Genomic DNA, 24,933 nt, shown 5'->3' with positions numbered 1-24,933 from the left:
TATTTTATTTTATTTTATTTTATTTTTTTCCTTTTTTGTCTTTTTTCGTGACCAGCAATGGATTGCAACCCTCAGTGTCGCGCCCGTACCGGACCGGGATCGGCAACGGGATCGCAACCCTCAGTGTTGCCCCCGCACCTCGCTCAGCCAGTGAGCGGCCGGTCTGTATGTGGGATCCGAACCCTCGGTGGGAGCGCCGCCGCGCTCCCAAGTGGCGCACTGTAGCAGTGCGCCACCGGGCCGGCCCAAGGACATAATATTCTTTGGTCACATTTACCCCAGCAGAACCTCTGTACACATGGCCCATTATCTTCTGGCATTAGGTGCTCTTTGTCATTTGATTGAGTGAACTCTGAATATTGGTATAATAAATTATTATTATTTCTTTACTATCCTAGTGATCAGTGCTCTAACATCATAATTATTTTTATTATAAGCTTTCAGCCAGTTGTTTGCCACATTTGTGTGCAAAAGTGTTTTTTTTTTATTTTGACATAACCATATTATCTTTGATGACATTCTTCAGTAGACCAATAACTATTTTGTGAGTACCTTCTGCTAAACACTGTGTATCATACAAATATGGATGACCAATGGATCCTATCTTCAATTAGCTCAATTTATAGGGTGAATAAAAATAAGGATGTTGCTACAATGTGAAGTAGAAAGTTATGCCTGGATGTTCTGAAGGGACAGTAATTAACAAGAGGAATAAAGGAAATGAACATTTATTAAAGGCCTATTATTTGGCAAGCAATACAGAGCCTTTACAGACATCTCCTTTGATCTTTAGGACAACCCAGAGGAATGCTATCATTATCCTCGTTTTACTGATACAAAAATTGAACTAAAGTAATTTTCCAATATCACAGAGGGAGTGTTGAGATTTAAAACCAATTCTGCCTGATTCCAAAGCTTATGCTCTTTCTCTGCTACATTATATTACCTGTTGTAAAAGTGTATGAAATAAGGCTTGATGGAGAAGGTGGCATATGAACAGATGCCTTGATGGGTATGTAGGAATCAACATGGGAGTAAGAATTGCAAATCCATGCCTGATATTTTCCTCAATGGAGGGACAGGTAGGTACTAAGTTTACTTACTGTGAGGGAATTACTTTTTGCTCATTTGGAGAATTATTGCTCTATTCTGGAGGTAGCTTTTATCAATTATAGCAAAGAAAACTCCAAGTAGCCTTGTTCTTGAGTTTCCTGGTGTTCTTTGAACTTGATATCTATTTTCTTCTTCATCACCCCTTTGCACAAATGCATAAAGAATAAGTCATCACTGTGCTAAGATTTATCCTTCCTCTCAAATATTTATAGAATAGTATAAGCTCTTCAAAACATTATGGGAGATAGAAAGCAGTGGCTTTCGGGCCGGCCTGGTGGCGCACTGGAGAGTGCGCCGCTTGGGAGTGCGGTGGCGCTCCCGCCGAGGGTTCGGATCCCATGTGGAGACTCGTTCCCGCTCACTGGCTGAGCGTGGTGCGGGCGCAACACCGAGGGTTGCTATCCCGTTGCCGGTGCCTGGTACGGGTGCAACACCGAGGGTTGGGATCCCGTTACCGGTCAGTAAAAAAGACAAAAAGGAAAAAAAAAAAAAAAAAGAAAGCAGTGGCTTTCAAACTTAAATTACAACCTGTGTACTTTGACATTATTTTAGTGCGTAATAACCAAAATTTTTTTTAAAGGGGCAGAATAGAAATGGCAGACAGCACTGCATACAGTAGGGGTTAAGCATAGTCTCATAACACTTACATGTATGTTTATGTGTGTGAGTTTATTTACTGGGCTATGGTGTAAAATGTATTTCTGATAGTGGGAAATATTAATTTAAACAGTAAAAGGAGTCTACTTACAAACCAAGCATCTTAGTCCATTTGTGCTGCTATAACAAAACACCTGTGACTGGGTAATTTACAAACAATAGAAATTTACTGCTACAGTGCGCTGCTTGGGAGCGCAGCAGTGCTCCTGCCGAGGGTTCGGATCCCACATACAGACCGGCCGCTCACTGGCTGAGCGAGGTGCGGGTGCAGCACCGAGGGTTGCGATCCCGTTGCTGGTCCCGGTCCGGTACGGGCGTGACACTGAGGGTTGCGATCTGTTGCCGGTCACGAAAAATGACAAAAAGGAAAAAAAAAAAAGAAATTTATTTCTCAAAGTTCTGGAGGCTGGGAAGCCCAAGGTCAATTTGTCAGCATATTTAGTGTCTGGTGAGGGCTCTCTCCTTCCAAGATGGCACCTTGTTCCTGCACCCTCACATGGCACAAGGGGTGAATGCTCTGTCCTCACATGGCGTAAGGGCAAAAGGGTCAGGCAGACCTCTGAAGCCTCTTTTATAAGGGCATTAATACCATTTCTGAGGGCAGAACCCTCATGACTTATCACTTCCCAAAAGGTTCCACTTCTTAATACCACCACCTTGGGGTTTACGTTCCAACATATGAATTTTAGAGGAACACATACATTCAAACCATAGTACTAGGGAAGCCTGAAAGTCTCTTCCAATTGCATGGAGCGGCAGCTGAGGTTAAGGTCAGGGAGCCCTTATACAAAAGCTTTCTCAAGCCTAGGAAACAGTATAGCAGACTACTTTCTTACAGTATAATGGCATAGCTATAGAGCAGTTTAGTACCCTAAGCATTCTTCTAGGAGTGAGCTGAATAGAAACAGAGAGAAAAAACAAGACAATTATCTCTTAGCAGAGAAGCTGTAGAGAGGAGCAGTCCTATCCAGCTCAAAGGATACCCACTGCAAAATTTTCCTTCTTAGAAAAGAATTAAAGCTGCAGGGCCTCTCTAGATCAAAGTGCTCCCTTCCAAATGGGTATATATTTTGCCAGGCCTCAAAGGATATAATCTCCTTAAAGAGTGAGTAGGAAAATGCCTTCAATCAGCATGTTCAGTCTTCATAGTCTTTACTTCCTTTTTATTCCCTGAATCTGTCTCTCACCCATTTTTTGATGATGTCTAGAAAACTGGCTGCCATAACTTGATAAAGCATATATTTAACTAGTACATCCTATTGTCTTTCCCATCCATTTCTGCTTATCAGACTTGTTAACATATAGTGGGCACTATTTTTCCTGATCTGTTCTTTTATTAACAGTTCATTCATACTTGCTGGCATTTTGGCCATCATTTGTCTCTGGCTTCTTGGTTAATTGTTCTTCTCTTAGGTATAACAGTATTGATCTACTTTTTCCTTCTGAATTTAAGATTTTCTCATTGTTTTTTAATATATCTTGCTGAACGATTATGTTGTTTATATGAATGTATCATGGTAGGTTTTGTTATGCTCTATTTCTTGACTGTTACTCTGAAATCTTACTTTTTCAAAATTCTCTACAATCATACATTTTTTAGTATTCCTGAACATGGATCAAAAGTACAAGTCAAGCTGATCACTGCCCTCTACATATACCATAACAATTCTCACACCTGTGCCCTTGCTCATCCCTCTTTGATATGCCTCTTTCATTGCTCTCCTCATCTCTGAATTTTATCTGTTTATCAAGGCTCAGCTTAAATCCTTCCATATAGCCTACCTAACTACCCTCAGTCCCACTGCTGAATGTGGGTAGCACTGCATTCCCTCTAAACACTTAGAATTTAATTATATGGTTTTTGAAGGATTTCTATAAATGCTAGTTTTTATGGTCTTTTAGGTAGGGACCATTATTTATACACATCTTGCCTTCTGTGGTCTTAGGCACTACAGTGATACCGAACCCAAGTCCAGGTGCCTACCCCAAACAGAAACAAACAACTCAAAAGTCAAATGTCAGTGAAAATGGAAGTCATCTTTAATTCAGGAATACTGGTAACCTGAGGAGAGATGGTAGGCTAACCTATTTCTCCAGTAAACCTAAAGGAGAATGGTCAGACTAAAACTATCTCAAAGACTCAGATTTACTGAGGGGTTTTTAAAGAGGGGGTTGGAGGAATGGAATGTGGGAAATGAAAAGTAGGAGGAAAGGGAATGTGGTCTGTGGGGGCTTCATGCAAGGAGCCAAGTGCAAGGTCTCACCAAGGCTCTGTCTGGTTTCTGTTCCTGTCCTTGATGTTATTATCTTAGGGTCCTGCTTCAGGGTAGAATAGAATAGCTTCACTGATGTCTTCCTTGGCTTCTCAGGGTCTGATTAGTATGTGACTTGTGGCAAGTTTGCAGCTCCAGAGTGACCGGAAAACCTTACATTCATGTAAATAATATCACCTTGTCCCATACCAAGGTTCAAAATATCAAATGCTCATTGGAAAAGAGGGAACTCAAGAGAAATACATGCTAAGAAAAAAAACTGCATCTTTTAAAAATGTGCCTACAGACCAGGCGGTTTTAGGTCTCAACATGGCTTCAGTCCTGCTCACTCCAACAATACAGCTGAAATAGCATTAAGGGACAAACACAAATTGTCCTGACCTGGTATTGAGGAGTCTGAAACAAACTCTCAGGGAAAAGCTCTTTGATCCTCATTTTATTTTTCTCATAGTATAAACAGTACTATGCAAATGGAAGGTGTATTAGCCGGTGTTCTCCAGAGAGACAGAACCAATACCATGTATATAGATATAGATATAAGAGAGGAAATTTACCAGGGGAGTTGGCTCATGTGATTATGAAGGCTGAGAAGTTCCACGATAGGCTGTCTGCAAACTGGAGGCCCTGGGATGCCAGCAGCATAGCTCAGTCAAGTCTGAAAGCCTCAGAACCAGGGAAGTTGATGGTGTAATTCTCAGTCTGAGGCCAAAGGCCTGAGAGCCTGGGGGTGCCACTGCTGTATGTCCTGGCGCCCAAGGGCTGGGGGAGCCTGGAGTTCCGACGTCCATGTGCAAGAGAGAAGAATGTATCCCAGCTCCAGTGAATAGAGTGATACATTTGACTTTTCCTCTGTTTTTGTTCTCTCCAGGCCCCCAGCAAACTGGATGGTGCCTGCCCATATTGAGGGCAGATCATTCCCACCTAGTCCACTCATGCTTATATGCTAATCTCCTCTGGAAACAACTTCACAGACACACTCAGAAATATTGCTTTACCAGGTTTCCAAGTATTCTTAATCTAGTAAAGTTGCCACCTAAAATTAACCATGACAGAAGGCTGTCACATCTTTAAGACCACTGGCTTAAAGTGGTCTTAGGTTAGTAGATGTCTGTCAGTAAAATGAAAATATGCATCTCAGTGCTTCAGACTGTCCATTACAATGACTCTCATTTTTATAAACCTTAGGTCAGTACCATGCTATATAAATAAATATAAATGTCAACTCTTGATAAATTGTGATGGATTACAGCACACAGGTCCCTAATAAGGGATACTAGAGGACAGTAACAGAAGTCTATGTACAGTCTCACCTATCAATTTAGGCAAAGAGATTAATTTGTCACACTGCTACTGCGTTGGTAAAGCAAGGCAATCACAATTAAGGGAGGAAATAAACATAAGAGCACAGAGGTTAAAGCAATACATGAAAATAAGAGATGTCAAATCAAATCACAAACAACAAATGTTTAACATTTTATCAAATGTAAAGTAAGTGAATCTTCCCTCAACGAATTTTCATAACTTAATTACCATAAAATGCTGACAAAACTTCTGATTTACAGATTAAATGATATAAAATACAATTTGAAAGCTTTTTAAAATTCTTATTCTTTAAATATTAGCATCAGCAGACACTAATAATAGTATTATTCTGAGCCTAGATTTGCATCATTCTTAAGTATAGCTGATAGGCTAAATATGGGGGGGAAGGGCACATCCTAGGTGAAAAGTACCTTCTTTTATACCCCAAATTAGTGAAAAATGCCCGATCCTATCGACGTTGTATTTCGACAAACAGGGAGGTACGAAGAAGGGCTAAGCTTCCCCTAAGCCACAAACAATTCCACCAACTGTGAGCATCTTGAAAACCACTTAGTAATACAGAACTTTACATTTTAACAAAAGCAGGGATAACTTTGATTCACAAATCTTTATTAATGTACCTAAAAACTTGTTTATAAAGTTGCAGATACAGTAAAAAGATTTCTTAAAAGACCCCAGTCAGACAATCATCCAATAACATGGTGCACTTAAATAGTAATGACCATCACAGTATTATCCAGGGCTGTGACTGTACAACTACACAGATATACCACACTGCTACACATACTTTACCCGGAATTCAGTACTGTGAAAACATTTCCATAAGAGGTCTACATATTGTAATAATATTTTATTGATCTAGGAACTCTGACACTGAAAGTGTGAAAAACCCAAGGTAATGATGTCGTCACCAAGGGACGACAAGAATAGAACCCAAATCCCTTGACTCCCCAGCTTGTGTTTTCCACTAATTGTGCTCGTTTTCTACTCATGTGAGAGCATCAAGTGTAAAAGGGTTGGAGAAGGGAGCGGACGCAAATGCGGCAAGTCCGCGAGGCGGAGGCCGCACTGCAGGTCCTAAGGAAGCACCCGCTGGCACTCTCCTTTTGTTCTGGCTGAGGAAGATGAAAGCAGCAGCAGCCACAAACCCCCGGGACCAAGAACTGGAACTAGGTACCGTAGCCTGTTGTACTCTCTCTTCCTCTTTCAGGCCCTTCCTTTTTTCTCTCTCCCTTCCGGCCAAGCCCTAGCGCTCTCTTCGCCTCCCTCGTTTCTGTCCCCATCCTTCAGCTCCACCCTGCACATTACTGCCAGGTGTCCCCTTGAGCAGCCTCTGTGCGCGCACTCGCCTCCACCCTCTATCCGGTCCTTCATGTTCCAGGGGTTCGTAGCGCCACAAGCGTTTCCTCCACAAAATGAGTGGTAGTCAAGTATTATACCTGCGTTTCAACTGTTAGAAACTTAAGAGGTGGGAACGGGGGCATATACCAAGCCTGCTCTGCGTGGGTCTAGGTAGCTCGTCACGACAAGCAAGATGTAGACAATAAGCATAGAGCCTTCCTCTCCAGCTGGGAGCTTCACACGGCTCAGCCATTCCCCAGGCAACCTCCCACTGGAGCACGCCTTCCGGAGCGCGCGTGTTTACACTTTTCTCAGCTCTGGTGGAGGAGACAGGCTCTCGCGGACTCTGGGGGATTCCAAACCGTTACTCCGCCCGCCGGCGTGGGGCCAGCCCAACGGCTAAGCGTGCGCAGTCAACCCGGCCAGTTCCAGGACCCCAGCACTACAAGTCCCAGAAGGCAACGCTCCGCGGGGGCGGGCCTTACCTGGCGCGAGCTCATTCCTTTGGCTACTATCACTCCGCCCTCCCCCGTTCCCGTCGGTGTCCTTTTCCACAGTTGAAGACTGCTTTCTCTCGAAGCACATGAGAAGCCTTAGCAACCTTGCCACCGAAGCTCTTCGCGTACTCGCTCTTTCTGCCTCTGCCCGAACTATGCCTGACTCCCTCACCGGAGTAGGCTAGTGGAGGAGACACAAGGAAGCCTTTGCAGGCCAAAGCTGAGGCAACCAGGTCGTACTTCCGCCTCCCGGGCTCCGGAAGGTAGCGCGCACGCGCACGCTGCGACTCCGGTGCGGTTGACTTCCGCTCCCACTGTGCTCTGCGAGCCGAATCATGGATCACACTGGTAAGGAGGCGGAGGCAGTGGGGGTCCTGGTTCCATGGCCCCTTACCGGCCTGGGACTGATCGCCCAGCGGGCAAAAGGGGTTACGCTTGCCCCACCACACTGGGGTGTGGCGGTGAGAAAGAAATCTCCCAGATCCCTTCCCGAGCCCCGCAGGGGCCTGGTGTTTCCCGGCCTACCCTCCGGTGCGGTACCTACATCCTCGGTGCCGGCAACAACCGCTTCTTCTCTGGCCGTGCTAAGCTCCTAGCCGGGACGGTGGGCGGCGCACGCCTTGTGGGAAGGGGAGAGAGCTCCGGCTTCTGTTTTTCCTCAACCAGGCTGCTCTACCCTACGTTATGGGAACTGTAGGGTAGATTCCAGTTTCAGAGTCGAGGAAGTCTCTTTATGCTGGGAGTGGATGGGCGAGAGTGGGTTGGTGACTTCTGCTGTCTCAGTCAGCTTTGGGCGGGTGCTGCATTGGTTACCAGCTGTTGTTGTTGTCTCTCTGGTCCTTCATGGACTAGGCGTGAGAGAAGGGAGTCGGATATAGTTTTTGGAAGCGTACTCGGAGCTTTTCTACCTAAGCCCAAAGCCTGCGCTGCGGCTGTGGTCCTTACTCATTATCATTTGGGGGCACTTACAAAGAGCTTAAAATCAAGATATTCTCTTCCCTTTCTCCAAGTAAGGGTGGCTCTACCCTTTATTATTTACTTATTTATTTATTATTTTAGCTTTTGCTTCCATGTGGTTCTTGGATATTGAATGAGCGCACTTGGATTTAGAAAGTGCTGCATAAAGTTATATCGACTATAGCACAAATAGAGAAAAGGGCCTTTTCTTGTTTTAAGTATTGATTGGGATGTTCGCAATCATCAAATATCTGTTTAATTATATAATTACGTATATACATGCATTTTAATATATTTATTTATTTATGCCAGTTACCTACAGATACTTTAGGCCTGGAGGTGGAATGATGGACTGGTAAACAAGACAGACTGAGTTTCTGTCCTCATGGAGATTACATTCTGTGGAGGAAGACAGGCAATAAACAAGTTTTTTAAAAATTTGTATGTTTATGATGAGTGCTTTGAAGAAAATAAGCAGGTGCTGTGGATAGACTAATAGGAAGTTTCAGAGAGAGTGGTCAAGGAAGGTCTTTCTGGAAAGGTAATATTTAAGCTGAGATCTGGTGAATGAGGAGGATTCTGCCATGGAATAAAGCAGGAGGAAGAGAATTTTCCAGCAAGTACAAAAGCACTGAGGTAGGGAAGTGTAGAAAAGGCCAGTGAATCGGCTGTCGCCTAGTTACAAAAGGGAAAAGAGCCCTGAAATGAGATTGGGAAGGAAGGCAGAAGTCATTTTGTTGTTTATTTTGAAAGTCATGGTGAAGTTTTGAATATTAATTTAAGTGAGTATGAAGCCACTGAAGTAAAGGATGAACATAATCTGTTTTTAAAATACGAGGGTACTCCAAAAAGTTCATGGAAAGATTTGTATTATCTTTTAATTCTATTTTTCCACGAACTTTTTGAAGTACCTTCATAAAATAGGTTGTTCTATGGAGAATGGTGTAAGTGAGGGAGGCAAGAATAATAGAAAATAGATTATTTAGGAGGTTATTGCAGTAGACAGGAAGGGAGGCTTGGTTTAGTTAAAAGGAAAGGGAATGGGGAGATTCAATAAATGTTTTCGTTGTAGAACTGAAACACGTACTGATGGATTGGTTTGGAGGTATGTGAGAAAAAGGAGAAATGCCTGTGTTTCTGGTTTGAGCAGCTGGGTAGTGCCCATTATTAAGTTGGGGAAAACTTGGGAGAAAACAGGCTTTTTAGAAGGGATACAGATGGGACATGGGAATTTGGGAACAAGAGTTTGGTTTTGGACCACTAAGTACGAGATAAGTATTGAGACATAGAAGGGGAGATGTCAAGTGGAAAACAGAGGAATGATCTGGACTGAAAAATACATATTTGTGAGTTACTACCTTATAGCTGATTATTTTAAAGTATGAGGATTGTTGTGATCACTTAATGAGAGAGTACAGAAGAGGGCTTAGAACCAGGCTGTAAGGAACTCCAGAGTTTGGAAATTTTATAGAACTAAAACTCTAGGATCTTGATGTCACAGTAGGAAACATTCAACTTTAGCAAAATATTTCTTATTTGAGCCTATTACTGGAATTGGAAGTCAAGTCCCTGCCACAGTTTAAAAGCTGTTATGTTAGGAAATCATAATATGGCTGATGTGTAAAAGAGTATTTCTTACCCTGGTTCTTGAAGTTAAAAGGTTGCCTAAGGAAGTCAGAATCATCCTAATGTGAAAATATTCACAAATGAGCTGACCACTTAAAAAATTAGTTGCCACTCAGATATCCCTTCTGCTTAACACTAGCTTTTCTGTTCTATTAATTTCTTCATGAGTTAGTATCCATGATGTTTTATATCAGAAGACAGATGGAAATGCTGTGCATTGATTGTGAGGTAAAATTACAAACCTTGCAAAAGATTCAGGTTTTCATGAAATTCATAAACATCAATTTGATAACTATTTGAATCACAAAGTCACTGGCAAATGAGGAAATGCCAGTTAGCTGGTTAATTGAAGACATGACAGGATAGGCATCTGAGAAGAATGATTTTAATATCAAAGGATTAAGAAGTCCTTGGGAAAATTGATGAATCCCTTCACTATTATGCAAAAAGTGACTAGTTTTACGATCATGCCAAAAAATTCAAACATAAAATGAATTTTGCTGGAAAAATGACTCTGAGAAACTCCCAGCTAACACTTGATTCATTCTTTGGCCATTCTAACAATTAGCACTTTTGTAACTTTAACCTAAGTTTTGTAAAATATTTCTTGGTTCCTCTTATTCAAGATATAATCCTAAATAAATCTTTTACTCCTTAGAATGGATTCACCTTAAATGGCCAATTATTCTTAGTTTCTCACTTTCTGGGTGATATCCAAAGACTTTTTGTTATGGGATTTATGTTTTGTTACTGTATTCAAAAAGAACAGTGTTGTATGTTCGTAATTTTAAAAAAAGCAAAACCAAAAACAAACAAAACCCCAAACGAAGCATGTTATCACTACTAAATGCTGTATTTTATAAACTTGCAATCTGTGAGGCAAACAGCAAAGTGTTAAGGGGCAGAAAAAGTTATTCTGAAAAAGTTATTCTTGCTCTTTTTCTTTGAGCAAGAAAAAGTTATTCTGTCTTATCTGTCTTGGCCATTGCATTGCTTATGACTACTTTTACATAGATAAGCATCTACAGTGAAAACAGATGAAATACATTAATCAATTAGTCCATTTAGTGAGATGTTGAAAGTTGATCAAGTTGGGTTTATCCTAACTCAAGATTTTAGTTATCCATGTAATCCCTTTTCCATAAATTTTTCTTGAGTATTGGCTATTAGACTGAAAGATATTTAAAATAATCATTAAGGACCCATTTTGAATTTTGTTTTATATATTGTTCAGAAAAAGTGCAAATGAATGTGAATTTAACATGTGTCTGTAATCCTAATAGCTTTGGAGGCCATTAGTACTAGCTTATTACTTCCAAATTTGTCTTTACTGAATTTAATGTGGACAGTTTGATTATCAATCTTGATTGTAATATTTCCTGCAGGGACACAGCCTTGTTCAATAACTTGTCATGTTTTAAACACTACCGTTTAAAATAAATCTTCGTTTGCATTTCCTATTTTAGAGCGTTTGCCTTTTTGTCTTTTGTAGGTAGAGTTGAATATTCTCTGTATTATATAGTATCTTTTATGTACTTGAGAAAAGGTAACTCTTAAGCTTTAGATGGAGTCAGTTCTGTGAAATAATGTTCTTGTTACTCTTGGGGACATGAGTTAATTTATTTCATAGATAATAACAAGCAAAGACTTCAGGGACTAGAAAGTGTCAGTTTAGATCTAATAGGACCTTGCATCTTCTAAAATTACAGTTTTCCTTTACAATGCCAAGAATAACCCAGTCACATGTGTATCTCTAGAAATGTTATAGCACAAATACATTACTGATGTTTCTAGTACTAAATGGTACAACAATTTTTACTATATTCCTGAATGTTTTTTAGAAAAACTATTTTATACTTAAGGGAATAATCATCTTCCTTAAAAATAACTTCATTCTCAGATGCATTATTTAATTTAGTGTTTGTCAGTGTTAGCTTTGTGTTTCCAGTTTTTTTGGTTGTCCTGATGTAAATTTGGTTTGCTAAATTTACTGAGTGCCTTCCTTGCATGTTTGATCATCAGACTTAGGGATAGGGATGTTTTGTTTCTTTTTCTCCTTCTTATTACTCATTTTTAAAAAAAATCTCTTATAGTTACTACAAGGTTCATGAAGGGTTTTATGTTTCTGTAAACTCCTCTGGAATTATATGGAAAATTTCATTGTTCAGTTTTCTAGGGAGAAGTTACATAATTTTTATCAATTTCTTAAAGGGTTCCATGTCTCAAATAGGTTTAAAAGGCATTGCTTTGGGCCGGCCCGGTGGCGCACTGCTACAGTGCGCCGCTTGGGAGTGCGGCGGCGCTCCCGCCGAGGGTTCGGATCCCACATACAGACCGGTTCCCGCTCACTGGCTGAGCGAGGTGCGGGTGCAACACTGAGGGCTGCGATCCCGTTGCCGGTCCTGGTCCGGTACGGGCGTGACACTGAGGGTTGCGATCCGTTGCCGGACACGAAAAAAAAAAAGACAAAAAGGAAAAAAAAAAAAGGCATTGCTTTAAGGGTTTATCCAAAATAGAGAAAATTAGCAGTTGTTTATATCAATATAATATTTAAAATCAGAGCCCAGATCTTTAACCCTTAATAATGTTGGGTATGTTGTTTTAGTACCTGTGGCAGAATAATCTTCAATTACAACTTTTTTTTCTAACTTAGACAATGAGTTGCAGGGCACTAACAGTTCTGGATCGTTGGGTGGTCTTGATGTTCGCAGACGAATTCCTATAAAGCTCATCTCCAAACAAGCGAACAAAGCCAAACCTGCACCTCGAACTCAAAGAACTATAAACAGGATGCCTGCAAAGGCTCCTCCTGGTGATGAAGGTAATTTGTTTAAACTTATGGGTCTGACAGTCTTTCCATTTTATGTGATTGCATCAAATAATCCGTGTGATCTTATTTACTTATAGCTACCTCTTTTTTTATCTTTCGTACTCTATTCATTCTTTGACCTTTTTGCTTGACCTCTGACTTCATCATGTTGTACTTTTCTCTTCTATAAATATTTTTGGTTTGGTTTCTTTTGTTGTTGAAAGTAACACTGCCCATTGTTTAAAAAAAAATGTAAACAATATCACAGAGAGCATGACATTAAAAGTAAAATTTGCCCCTCATCCCCCGTAATCCTTCTCTCCAAAGATAATCTCAATTAAGACTTTCATACAGATGTATTAATTTTTTATGTAGAACTGCCTTTTTTTCATGTAATATGCATTTGAGATTTTGCTTTGTCAGTACATACACGTGTACTCATTTAAAAAAATAGGTTTAGGTATTTTGTTTAGCTATATCATAATTTATTTAATAATTTTTCTAGCTTTTTGCTGTTACAAACAATGTTACAGTAAATATCCTTGTACATATAGGTTGGAATATATACTTTGAAGAATTTGTACTTTGCATAAATTTGGACATTTTAAAACTTAATGGATAGTGTACATTTTAGTGTCAAATTGCTCTTCAGAAAAGGTACATTAGCTTATACTTCCACACATCAATATTGAGTATTATTAATCTTTTAAAATTTTTGTTTTGATATAAACTTATGAGTGAGGTTGTAATCTTTTTATAGTATTAGTCATTTCTTTTGCCTAGGTTCTTCCCGTTCATATCTTTTTCCCATTTTTCTGTTTGGTTGTCTTTGTTTTTTATTTTTATAAGTTTTTTGTAAATTGATAAAATTGGCTTGTATATATGCTGGTTTTTCTTTTGAATTTTGTATATAAAATTTCGATTTTAGGGAAGTTTGAAGATTCTATATAGTTAGAGTCTATATAGTCTTTGCTATTTTGACTTCAGGGTTTTAAAACATTCTTAGAAAGGCTTTCCTCTATTTTATAAGTATAAAGCAGTTTTCCCATATTACCTTTTAATACAGGTCAGTAAACTATGCCCTGTGGGCCAAATCTGGCTTTATTTTTATAAATACAGTTTTATTGGAACTCATCCATGCCCATTTATTTAAATATTTTTCTGTGGCTGTTTTCACACTGCAGTGGCACAGTTGAGTGATTGTGATAGCAACCACATAGCCACAATGTGTAAAACATTTACTATCTGGACTTTTACAGAAAAGTTTGTTGACCCCTGCTTTGGAACATTTATGGATATATATTTGGTTATTAAAGAAAAAAAAAGTGGGGTCTGGCTTTATTCTTTCTCCAAATCGGCTAGCCATTGTCCCAACTACTGAGTAATCGTTTTCCTTGCTGAATAGAAATCCTACCATTAACGTATATTAAAGTTTTAACATGTATCTGTGTTTATTTTTAGACTGTTCTATTCCAGCAATCTGTCTATATTTCTTTTTCAGAAACAGATTGCTTTAATTATACCTTATACTATGGTTTCTTTTATTGTAAGGTTTCTCTCCCCATCTAAACAAGTATATTTGAAGTCAAAATGTTATAAATGGTGGTAGTAGCTACCTAAGGCTGCTGCTGCACTATCTGTAATCTAGAGTCATTCTACCCGCTTTGCCTTTTTTTTTTAAAACTAATTTTTTAAAACTACACAGTAATGTACAAATATATTCTTGTTGTAATAATTCAAACAACGCAAAAAGGCTAAAATCCCCCTTCTACCCCTTTCCCCTCAGATATTCCCTTCCCTTGCCCCCAAGCCCACAAACCTTTCTAGAGGGAATTACTGTTACTAGTTTCTCTCTCAGTAGAGCAAACTGAGGCTGAAGATAATAATTGGATGCTTTAGATTCACCTATTTGAATTTTTAAAAAATTGATTGGTTTTTTTCTAGGCATTGATCAAAATGTAGAGTTTTCAGTGCCAGTATGGTATCTATATAAAAGTTTAATGATGGGAATACAGGATGAACTACTCTGAATAAAGATCATGTGCTTCTAATGTCCCTGACTGTAGATCTCAGTTATTTTCTGGGTTTGAAAAGTTGATTTTTCTTATTTTGAATTTTAAATCACACCAGTTTTTATAAGGTATAAATGGGCCATATAAGAGCCTAGGGACACTCAGTGTAACTTATAAGAACACCTTGACTTTGAACTATACATTTGTATTGGAGGTAATAAAATAGAAGTACACCAAAGTGTCTGTATCAGCTTCAGAAAATTCTTGCATCACCGTTTGTGTGTGTGTGTGTGTGTGCGCGCGTGCCTGTGTGTGTCTCTGTCTGTGTTTGTAAACAGATGCTGTAATTTAGTGATGTGGGTAAAGTTAAAACTTGTGTGCTTTGGCTACTCTATACGAGTTCTAGGGCCAAAAGAGTCATGAGAAGCCTGACACCTTGGAAGGATATAATTGTGTTCTCAGCTTTACATTAGGTAATTGGATTCTATCTAGAATTCTCATCAGACTGTTCATTGGTTTTCTGTATTTTCATATAAGATAGAGGATCGCCATCAACTTTTTAATTAGACCAGAGAAATTGAGCCCAGTGATCTTCATATTGTCTTGAGTTTATTGGTATTGATATATGCAGTGTAGGAGAGGATACTTGTAAGAAGATATGATATGGCTCCTGTTGTTTGGGTGATTAACCAGGGAGAGGTTTTAATTGAAAGGATGAAGTAGGAATATGTAGATGTTTCTAAAATCACACTCAGTTTAGGGCTGACAAAGAGGATACATGATTTACTAAGTCATAAGAAGAAAATCTGCAGAATTCTTTGTTTTTGTTATATTCTTTTGTCAATAAATTTAGTCTCGCAGCATGATACCATTTTTGTGGATAGACTAGAATAAATGGTGACCAGCATCTTAAAAACTTGTGCAACAAGCATGATTATGTTAATCAGTGAAGTTTTATACTAGAGATAATCTGGTGAATTGATAAGAGCACTTGAATGGGAGTCAAGAGATCTGAGGTCTGTTGCCGGCTCTGTCACTAATTTATGTGTTGAGTTATTGTGGGTATCCATACTGTAATATTCTCAATAATGAAGTAGTAAGAGTCAGACTAGATGATCACCAGGATCTCTTCTAGCTGATGTCTTAAACTAGTCTTCATTATCTTGTTGTTAGAAGAGCTTTGAAAGGCTCTTACAGATGAGCTTTTCAGTAAATAGGCCTATTTTGCCATGTACATGTATTTACAAAATGAATTTTGAGATTTGAAAAGTTAATGGGTAACACTTTTTTTTCTCAGAAGGATTTGATTATAATGAAGAAGAACGGTATGACTGTAAAGGGGGTGAACTGTTTGGAAATCAGCGAAGATTTCCTGGACACCTTTTTTGGGACTTTCAGGTATAAATAAAAATGAAAAATTTTATTAGAACAATAAAATATTTTAAGCATTAAATGTTTAAAATGTTTTATAAGAGCAATGCATAATACATAATGTCTAGTATACACTTTTATTATAGCTATGACTTTCAGCACACAAAGATCGCTTGTTTATTAATGCTGTATTTCCAACTGTTTCCAAAAATAATTTGAAGTAATTTTCAGTAAAGACAAATAAAATCAACAATCATTAACACTATTTAAGAAGAAAAACAAAATAATGGTGGCATAGTTAGTGGTGGGGAATATGTTGGGATTATACCAAGAAACCTCTATTTCTGATTGTTTTAACAACTTTTATGAAATAGTAATCAATTCATTATAAATTATAGATACAATTATAATTTAAATTATAGATACTATTTTTAGAATTGCTTAAGAAGGGAATTTTAATTATATCATTTCAACAGATAAACATCTTAGGTGAAAAGGATGATACACCAGTTCATTTCTGTGACAAATGTGGATTGCCTATTAAAATCTATGGGCGAATGGTAAGTAAAATCATGTTTTTGTAAACATAAGCATTTATGTAAAGGTAGGATTCTGAAATTTAAGTAGATAGGTTTATTATTGTTTAATGGCTAAGTTTGAAACATTTTAAGTAAGTTTTAAATAGCTAAGGGAAGTTTTGGAATACTATGAATTTAATATAATTATCTTGACAAATTCTTGAATTCTTATAAAACATTAATTTACTAATTAAGGACACTAACTTCTGAAAACTAAATTTCTTTGGATTGTTTCATACTAGTTTCATTTATTCTAGTTTATTAAAGAAAATTTTTTCTTGATACAGAATAAAATGAGTTCTTTCTTTCTGAAGGCCACAATTTTATATGTAAAACTGAATTCATAAGTAATATTTATAATTTCTAAAAATTAAATTCTAATCATTAAAAAAAAATTTATGGGGCAAGTTGGTTAGCTCAATTGGGTAGAGCGTGGTGTTTATAGCACCAAGGTCAAAGGTTCAGATCCCCATTCTGGCCAGTTGCCCCCCCCAAAAAAAATTTTTTTTACAGCCTAATGGTAATTTTATAATCATTTTAATATTCCTTCAAAAACAGATAGTTTTGTATTTGTGTTTGAAAAAAATTAAATTCAGTAATCTATCTGTGATGGTAGAGGGCATGGATTATGCACTGTTGCTTTGCTTTGTTTTATAGCAAAGTAATAGTAAAAGGCTATGAATTTAAAAATATCATTCTAACATCATTTTACTGTGTCCTTCTGATTTATTTTTAGATTTTTATGAGTTCATTACCCTAAGACTACCAGGGGAATATGCTACTCACATTAAATGTAGGAGATATTTGGTTTATTGCTTTGGAATAGTTTCAGGAGAAACTGGGTGAGATAAAATATGGATATAGTGTTCTTCAGGCACTTTTAACTTGCAGAGACCATGGGTGAAATTTATAGGGTGTACACTTCCAGAAAGTATAAGCAAATGTGCATGTATACATTTATTGGCAAAATGGACAAAGTTTTCATCACATTTTCAAAGGGCTTTGTGATTGAAACAGGTAAACTATTGCTTTTATACAATTAGTACTTAATAAATGTTCATTTTAACAGATAGTTCTCAAGTGCCTTCTGTGTGTAGGTCACTATGCTTACTGTTACAGAAATATTTTCTGTTCTAATATGCTTAACTATAATATGTCTTTGTTTACAGATTCCATGCAAGCATGTTTTTTGCTATGATTGTGCTATTTTACATGAAAAAAAGGGAGATAAGATGTGTCCAGGGTAAGATAAGATCATCCTTACATTTTTAAATAATAAAGTTTATAGTGTAATGATTTGTAAACTAGGTTAAAGATCAGGGTGTGATGCAAACCAGGCAGGAGATCAAATGTGTAGACACTGCTAATCTTTCTCTGTAAGCCCAAAGTTGTTTTTAGCTTTCTCTTTAAGATAGGTGTAGGTAGCCACTATCAGTCCCTTTAGGTTGGTCAAAATGATGACATCTATTTGCCATCATAAAATTAGTATTATAAACCAAAAACAGTTATTTCCTTTTTTTGATGGGAATTAGTATGGTGTAGTAATGGAGAGCAAAGACTTGGAATTAGAATTCCTGGGTTCAAATCCTTCTGCTGCTGCTTATTAGCTATGTGACATAGGCTGTTTCTTTGTCTATACAATGAGACTGATAATGGTACCTACTTCCCTGGGTTATTTTTAGGATTAAATGAGTGTATTTATTTTTAGGATTAAATGAGTGTATATATTAGTATATGTATTAAATAAGTATATAAGCATCTCACTTGTGTGATATATATAGTACCTGGCATATAGTAAGCACTGTGTAAGTATAAGCTCTTATTTATTACCTTCAAATCTGATTATTATGTTTTGAGTATATCTTAGAACATCATCATGACATAGACTCAAACAAGTTATGAGGGTCTAGATTCATTTTGGAATGGTCTTGATGGAACCAGAATAAACTAGGAATTTTGATATCAATTTAGAACACCTGATAAAGCTTGAGAAAGGCTGTGAGAGAAACTTCAGTGGAACAGCCATAGGCTTCCTAGATTCCTTATTTGTTTTTATGGTGTTGGAAAATTGGCATCACTGGGAGAGAAAGGGATGATTCATTGATAATCCAGTGACAACTAATTCTCTTAGCATGTTTTTACTAGCTTTTTAAAGTAAGATTATAAAATCTGTAATGTGAATTTAAAGACTATTTTTTTCTGTAGAAGAAGAAAGTGAGAGGAGTGAGGAACTTAGTAGTGTATATCACTTGTTTTGGGCATTTTCTCTACTGCCTAATTTTCCAACACGGTGTATAATCACTTTAACTTTATACAGTAAATTTGATTGCTACATTGGGATAAAGGATTTCAGATGTGATGAAACACTATGAAGAGGACATTAAGAGGCTTTATCTTTTCTAGAAGTGTTCTAATGTTAATGTTTAATAGGTAATTTAATTTCCTGGTACTAAATGAAACTCCAGAAAGCACCTCACTTGTGTGATCCTTAGCTATTTTAGGATAGAAGGCTATCTGGATTAACAGACACAGATCAGGAAGTGAAGAAATGGCAACCAGAGTTAATATGAATATTATATACTACTGTTTTAAGCACCACCCAAAAGAAAGTGCCTCACATTCTTATTAATGTGGAGATATTTCTGAGTTTGCAGCAACTTAGAAGCAAAAAATGAGAAGGATACCAAATGGCCACTAAAAGGAAGTATATTAGCATCAACAAAGAGTTCCAGCCTATAGCAAAGATGGAAAAACAGACACAACTTAAAATCAACAGTATAGAGCCATTTAATATTAGTATCAAATGGCCTAACACACACATTCAATGACAGTAGCTTATATCTAAACATACATAGTCCTTAACTAATGATTAAATACTGTCACTTTCCTTGTTTCATTTGATCTTAAGAATACTCTTTTGAGTGAGGTGAAATAGATGTAAAAACATTGTGAGTTAGGTAGAGTCGTATTTTAACCTCATTTTACAAATGAAGAAACAAAACAATTAAATGACTTCTCCCAATTACAGAGTCAATACTAGATCCCAGAACTTTGGATTCCTAGTTCAGTCCTTTTTCTACTACATCAAGAAGACTTTAAAGGCGAGAATGGGTTAAATATAGTGAAATGAAGAATAGTTATAATTTTGACCCTGAGGCATTAAGAAAATATTAAGTTAGAGTTCACAACCTTTCTAAGTTGGAAAGTGTGCTGCTTTTTAGTAATACCATGGAAAGTATGCTACTTTTAGTAGTAAATTTGTCTGACAATTTAGAAAAACCCCTGCCGTCACAGACTCTTGATAGTCAGGGATTGAATTTAAATAGTTTATGTTGTTGAATGTTAAGAACCCTGATGATTTGGAAGGCCTTACTCATTGTTGTAGTGTTTGCAGCATCTTCCACTTAGTATTATTTGCTCAACAAATACTTATTGTTCAATAATATTATACAAGTTTGAATTCCATGATTGTAAGTGATAGATTTTTTGGTTTGTCCTTCCTGAATTTTTTTTGCAAATGAATGCCAAAAAAAGAATTGTTTGAGAAAATTTGATAAATTCTAGGTCTTGCAAAGAATAAGTCTCTTCTTAAAACATTCTGTTTGATAAATGCTTTTAATTATTGTTAGATTTGAGTTCTAATGTTGAGAGAAATGCTGGTGTTTAATAGTATAGACAACAAAACGAACAAGGTTGAAGGTTCACTTAGAGTAACTGTAAATTTTAATTATGAACTTTTGCTATATTTTATGTAACAATCAAATTTTTAAAATAGGCATATTTTTGAAAACAAGTACATTATTTTTATGTTCTTTTGAGTAAATCACATTTTTTCCCTTCTAATATAGCTGTAATGATCCTGTACAGCGAATTGAGCAGTGTACACGAGGCTCTCTCTTCATGTGTAGCATTGTTCAAGGCTGCAAGAGAACATATTTGTCTCAGAGAGACTTACAGGCTCATATCAACCATCGCCATATGAGAGCTGGGAAACCTGTTACCCGTGCTTCACTTGAAAATGTTCATCCTCCTATTGCCCCACCACCAACTGAAATTCCTGATCGTTTTATAATGCCACCAGACAAGCATCATATGAGCCATATTCCGCCAAAGCAGCACATCATGATGCCACCACCTCCTTTGCAACATGTGCCACATGAGCACTATAATCAGCCACATGAGGATATTCGTGCTCCTCCTGCAGAATTGTCCATGGCTCCACCTCCACCTCGTTCGGTCAGTCAGGAAACCTTTCGTATATCAACAAGAAAACACAGCAATTTAATAACTGTCCCCATTCAGGATGACTCAAATTCAGGTGCTAGAGAACCACCACCTCCTGCCCCAGCACCTGCTCACCATCATCCTGAATATCAGGGTCAACCAGTGGTATCGCACCCTCATCATATTATGCCTCCACAGCAACATTATGCACCACCCCCACCTCCTCCACCACCAATAAGCCATCCAATGCCACATCCTCCCCAGGCTGCAGGTACTCCTCACTTGGTATACAGCCAAGCTCCACCTCCACCAATGACCTCAGCTCCACCACCAATAACCCCTCCCCCTGGACATATTATTGCCCAGATGCCACCTTACATGAATCATCCTCCTCCAGGACCTCCCCCACCTCAACATGGTGGTCCACCTGTAACTGCACCCCCTCCTCACCATTATAATCCTAACTCTTTACCCCAGTTCACTGAAGATCAAGGAACTCTGAGCCCTCCATTTACACAACCAGGGGGAATGAGTCCTGGTATATGGCCTGCACCAAGAGGGCCACCTCCTCCTCCACGAATGCAGGGTCCGCCTTCTCAAACCCCACTTCCTGGACCACATCATCCAGATCAGACAAGATATAGACCGTATTACCAATGATAATAGTGTTTTGAACTGAAGATTTGATGAGGAAAAAAGCTTATGTATAGTCAGTCTTTTAATAGACCTTTGACTGGGGAAAGAAAAGTACCTCTTACCGAGGTGGCTATAAAACACAGAGGGTCTTGTCTCTTAAAATGGTTTTAAATCTTGACCTTAGGATGGATTTCAAGTACTATACTGTAGTGCAGATAAGTGGCTCAGTTGAGCATGGTTATATTTTAATAATTTTGTTCCCCTAGTATGGTAAATTGACCCAGAGGTGACCATTTGTAAAGAATTTGGAAAGATTTTTCATTGTTCCACTTTTAAAAGTATTGCTTTTGTTAAACCCGATGTTTAGTTTTTCTTGTGATACATTTTGTTAACCTGTGTAAATGAATTAAATTTCAATATGGTTGTAAAATGCTATTTTTATGTGAATTTAAGGGCAGCCACATACTGTTTTTTAAACCATATGTTTTACCACTAATTTCCCAAAGTTACAATAAAATCCTAAAAGTAAAAATCTACTAGAATTTGCTGTAAGGCAGACTGTTAAATGATAGAGAATTATTTCACACTTCAGGCACTGAAAATTTGAGGTATATAATGCACTTCACTTGGATGCCTTTTCATTTTTAGGCAGCCTCAGGAGCACCAAAATACATTGGAATTCCAGTACTAAGATATATTTATATTTGTAATATTAAAAGGTATTACTGATTATTTGGAAAGATATGGCCAAAGTAATCGACTCTGCAGGCTCCAGGCTGGTGGGGGGATGCTGTTACTCGTTAATGCTTTTTTACTGAATGGTTGGAGTCACATGTTGCACCACACTTACTAATCTTAAGTAACATTATTTTATAGAACTGTTTAAATGGTGTTATTTAGATGAAGTGTGTTCTACTCTGTTTACTGTCTTAAACTAAATATTGAGGGCTGAATAGTCTTTATTTAATTCCTCATTTCATGGTAGAGTTTGATCCTGTGCTTCAGTGGGTTCTTGTTTATTGGATTTTAAACTACAATTTGAATGCTGCGGAGGAATTTGGATAATGTATTAATGAAGGACTTTTTTTTGTAATCACAAACTTGCATTTGCTCAGGTTTCATGGCTATGTGATAAGTGTTTTTCCTCTAACTTGAAATTTAAAAACTATTATTTCCTATTCCTTTTGTTGATAAAGCAGTCTAAACTTGTAACATATTAGCATGGAGTCAATAGTGAAGACTACCAGATAATTTTGTATTGGAAAAGAGAAAAGTAATGACTAAATTGTGAATTTCAGTGCTTTATAAGGTGCCTTTAGAGTCAGCTTTTGCATTATAGGGGCTTGTTACAGTCCAGCTAAGATGACCACTTACAGTTTATATAGAACTCATATGTATAAATCAACATTCTTGGGATATTATCATATATCCTTTGAATAAACCCCTGTGAAGTTTTTTCTTCCCTCCTAAAATGGTGCATAATATAAACATGAAATGTGTAGTATGCAGATATCATTTATCAGATAGTTTGTAGTGTATACATTTAGAACATATTTCTTTTTGACAAAGGGTGAACTGATTGCTAATTTACCATTTTAATATGTCAGGTACAGGCAAAACAAATTCTCATCCTGGATGATCAGATGCAAAACCATTTCTGAACTTAGCACAGAAGTTAGAAATAATGGCCATTCAACCTTGACTGGCCAAAAATAAATAAAACACTTTTTCCTTTAAGTTAAGCAAGTGATTTTTCACTCTTAGCAGTCTGAGAGTCCATTGTTAATGCAATATTTCTAGTGGGAAATGCTTGTTATTAGAAGCATGGGAGTGAAATAGTATGAAATGTTGGTGAGTACTTCTATCATATTACTGTAGGTACTTGGACTGGTGCGAACTTGATTCCTTTTCATGCCCCTGTTTAGGAGCTGTTAAAATATTGCTGTTACAAATCCAAACCATTATTTCATGTAATAAGAAAATAGCCAAATTACTTTAGAGTTTCTGAACTATTTATGAAGAGCTCTCCTGCTTTTATTGAAATTCACTAGTTGAATGTGATAAGAAACCGCTTAGCCTGAGTATTGGACAAAAAAATTGGTATCATGATAAAATTCCACATGTTAAGAGAATTGTAGACTTTTAAAAAAATGATTTCATTTCAGTTTGGTTTAAGAAATGTATGTTGTGCAGGGAGGCAGATCAGATGAATGTGTTGTAACAGACAAAATTTTTAAATGGTGTTAGACTTGAATTCATCAGTTGATTGAATGAGGGCAGGTGGGTAGAAGGATTACAAAATTATTGTTAGTGTTTCTTTCCTTAAGGAAAAAGATGTGAATTCCAGCCTTATTTCAGGGAAACCTTTGAAGCTATGATGGACATAAGTCTAATTAAATGTATGTATGTTTCATTATATTGCTCTTAAGACTACTGAGGTGGCAGTTTAATTCTTAAAAACAATAAAATGGAAGCATAAATACTATTTTGCCTAGGTGAATTTTTACCTAATGATGACACATTGAGAGAATGCAGAATTTTCCATGCTTATGTTGATACAATGTTCTACACTAAAATTAGGTTCACTTTTTTAAAGATTAAAAATAGCAAGTTGAATGTTACATATCTTCAGTGGTATGTGTGTTCAGAGTGTAATATAGTACTTGGGGGAAGGTTCAGAGTGTAATATAGTTCTTGGGGAAAGATAGGTAACAAAGACTATACTACTTTATATCCATTTTGCCCTATAGAAACCACTTGTTCAAAATTATTGTGTAAATACTATTTAGATACCACTGAAATATAAACGGAAAAGATATTTGAACATATTTTTAAAACTCAAGTAAGTGGCTGTTTACTGTGAGTTATACAGAACCACTTTGGGCTTTGTTCTGATTAGTATATTGGAAGAATATCTTTTATACATCTTTTTGGAAAATCTTACAGTCCCATCTTAACTTTTTTTTTTTTTTAAAGCCCTATATTATAAGTATATGAAAAAATTCATGAGTACCTAAAACAAAACATTTCTTTATTAGATTAGTCTTTAAATTAGTGTATTGATGTTAAAAGAAGTTTGACATAATCATACTCAAGCACACTATATTCTGATTGAAGTGGATCTGTTTTTCTTCACTGGTTTGTAACTAATTTGTTAAATTATGGCATAGAAACCAAAAAGAACTTGCTTATTATACTATATCCACAATCTAATAAAGCAGTGTTGGATGTACTAGGCTCAAAGGGAAGTGGGGGTAAGCCAGATAAAATACTTAGTAGTGTTATCAGTAAATACTGATCTGGATTTCCAAAAATAACACTTTAGTGTTAAAGTTTAATTTTCCATCTCCCTATCTTTAAAAGTTATGAATTTTTAGGCATTGCCAAATCACAGGATTGAAACGAATAATGATAAACCATGGGTTTAATTCTCACACTTGAGCAAGACCATCTTTTAAAAAAAACCATTCATTCATTCTAAAATGTTAAACTATTCTGTGACCTGAATATGTCCCA

The 24,933-nt window shown here is 37.1% G+C and overlaps 1 protein-coding gene across 2 annotated transcripts; it reads left to right on the top strand.

The window, feature by feature from the left end:
- Nucleotides 1–7,070: 7,070 nt before the first annotated feature.
- Nucleotides 7,071–23,902, top strand: CBLL1 (Cbl proto-oncogene-like 1, E3 ubiquitin protein ligase). Of its 2 annotated transcripts, none has more exons than XM_008567369.1 (6): nt 7,071–7,552; nt 12,441–12,608; nt 15,909–16,006; nt 16,456–16,539; nt 17,727–17,800; nt 20,406–23,902. In XM_008567369.1, the coding sequence occupies exons 1-6, from the start codon at nt 7,540–7,542 to the stop codon at nt 21,439–21,441; spliced, it is 1,473 nt and encodes a 490-aa protein (XP_008565591.1). In that variant the 5' UTR covers nt 7,071–7,539; the 3' UTR covers nt 21,442–23,902. The 2 variants fall into 2 exon arrangements, with proteins under 2 accessions (XP_008565591.1, XP_008565590.1); XM_008567368.1 differs by having other exon boundaries at nt 15,906–16,006.
- Nucleotides 23,903–24,933: the final 1,031 nt, after the last annotated feature.

This window comes from Galeopterus variegatus, unplaced genomic scaffold, assembly GCF_000696425.1.
Source record: "Galeopterus variegatus unplaced genomic scaffold, G_variegatus-3.0.2 Scaffold313, whole genome shotgun sequence".
Classification (NCBI taxonomy): domain Eukaryota; kingdom Metazoa; phylum Chordata; class Mammalia; order Dermoptera; family Cynocephalidae; genus Galeopterus; species Galeopterus variegatus.
This window is presented reverse-complemented; position numbering and strand designations above follow the sequence as displayed.

What these genes read in the sequence shown, in the direction of transcription:
- CBLL1 (XM_008567368.1), top strand. An exon ending in GGCTCCTCCTGGTGATGAAG is followed by an intron (nt 12,609 to 15,905) that starts GTAATTTGTTTA and finishes TTTTTTTCTCAG; the next exon opens with AAGGATTTGATTATAATGAA. An exon ending in ACCTTTTTTGGGACTTTCAG is followed by an intron (nt 16,007 to 16,455) that starts GTATAAATAAAA and finishes TCATTTCAACAG; the next exon opens with ATAAACATCTTAGGTGAAAA.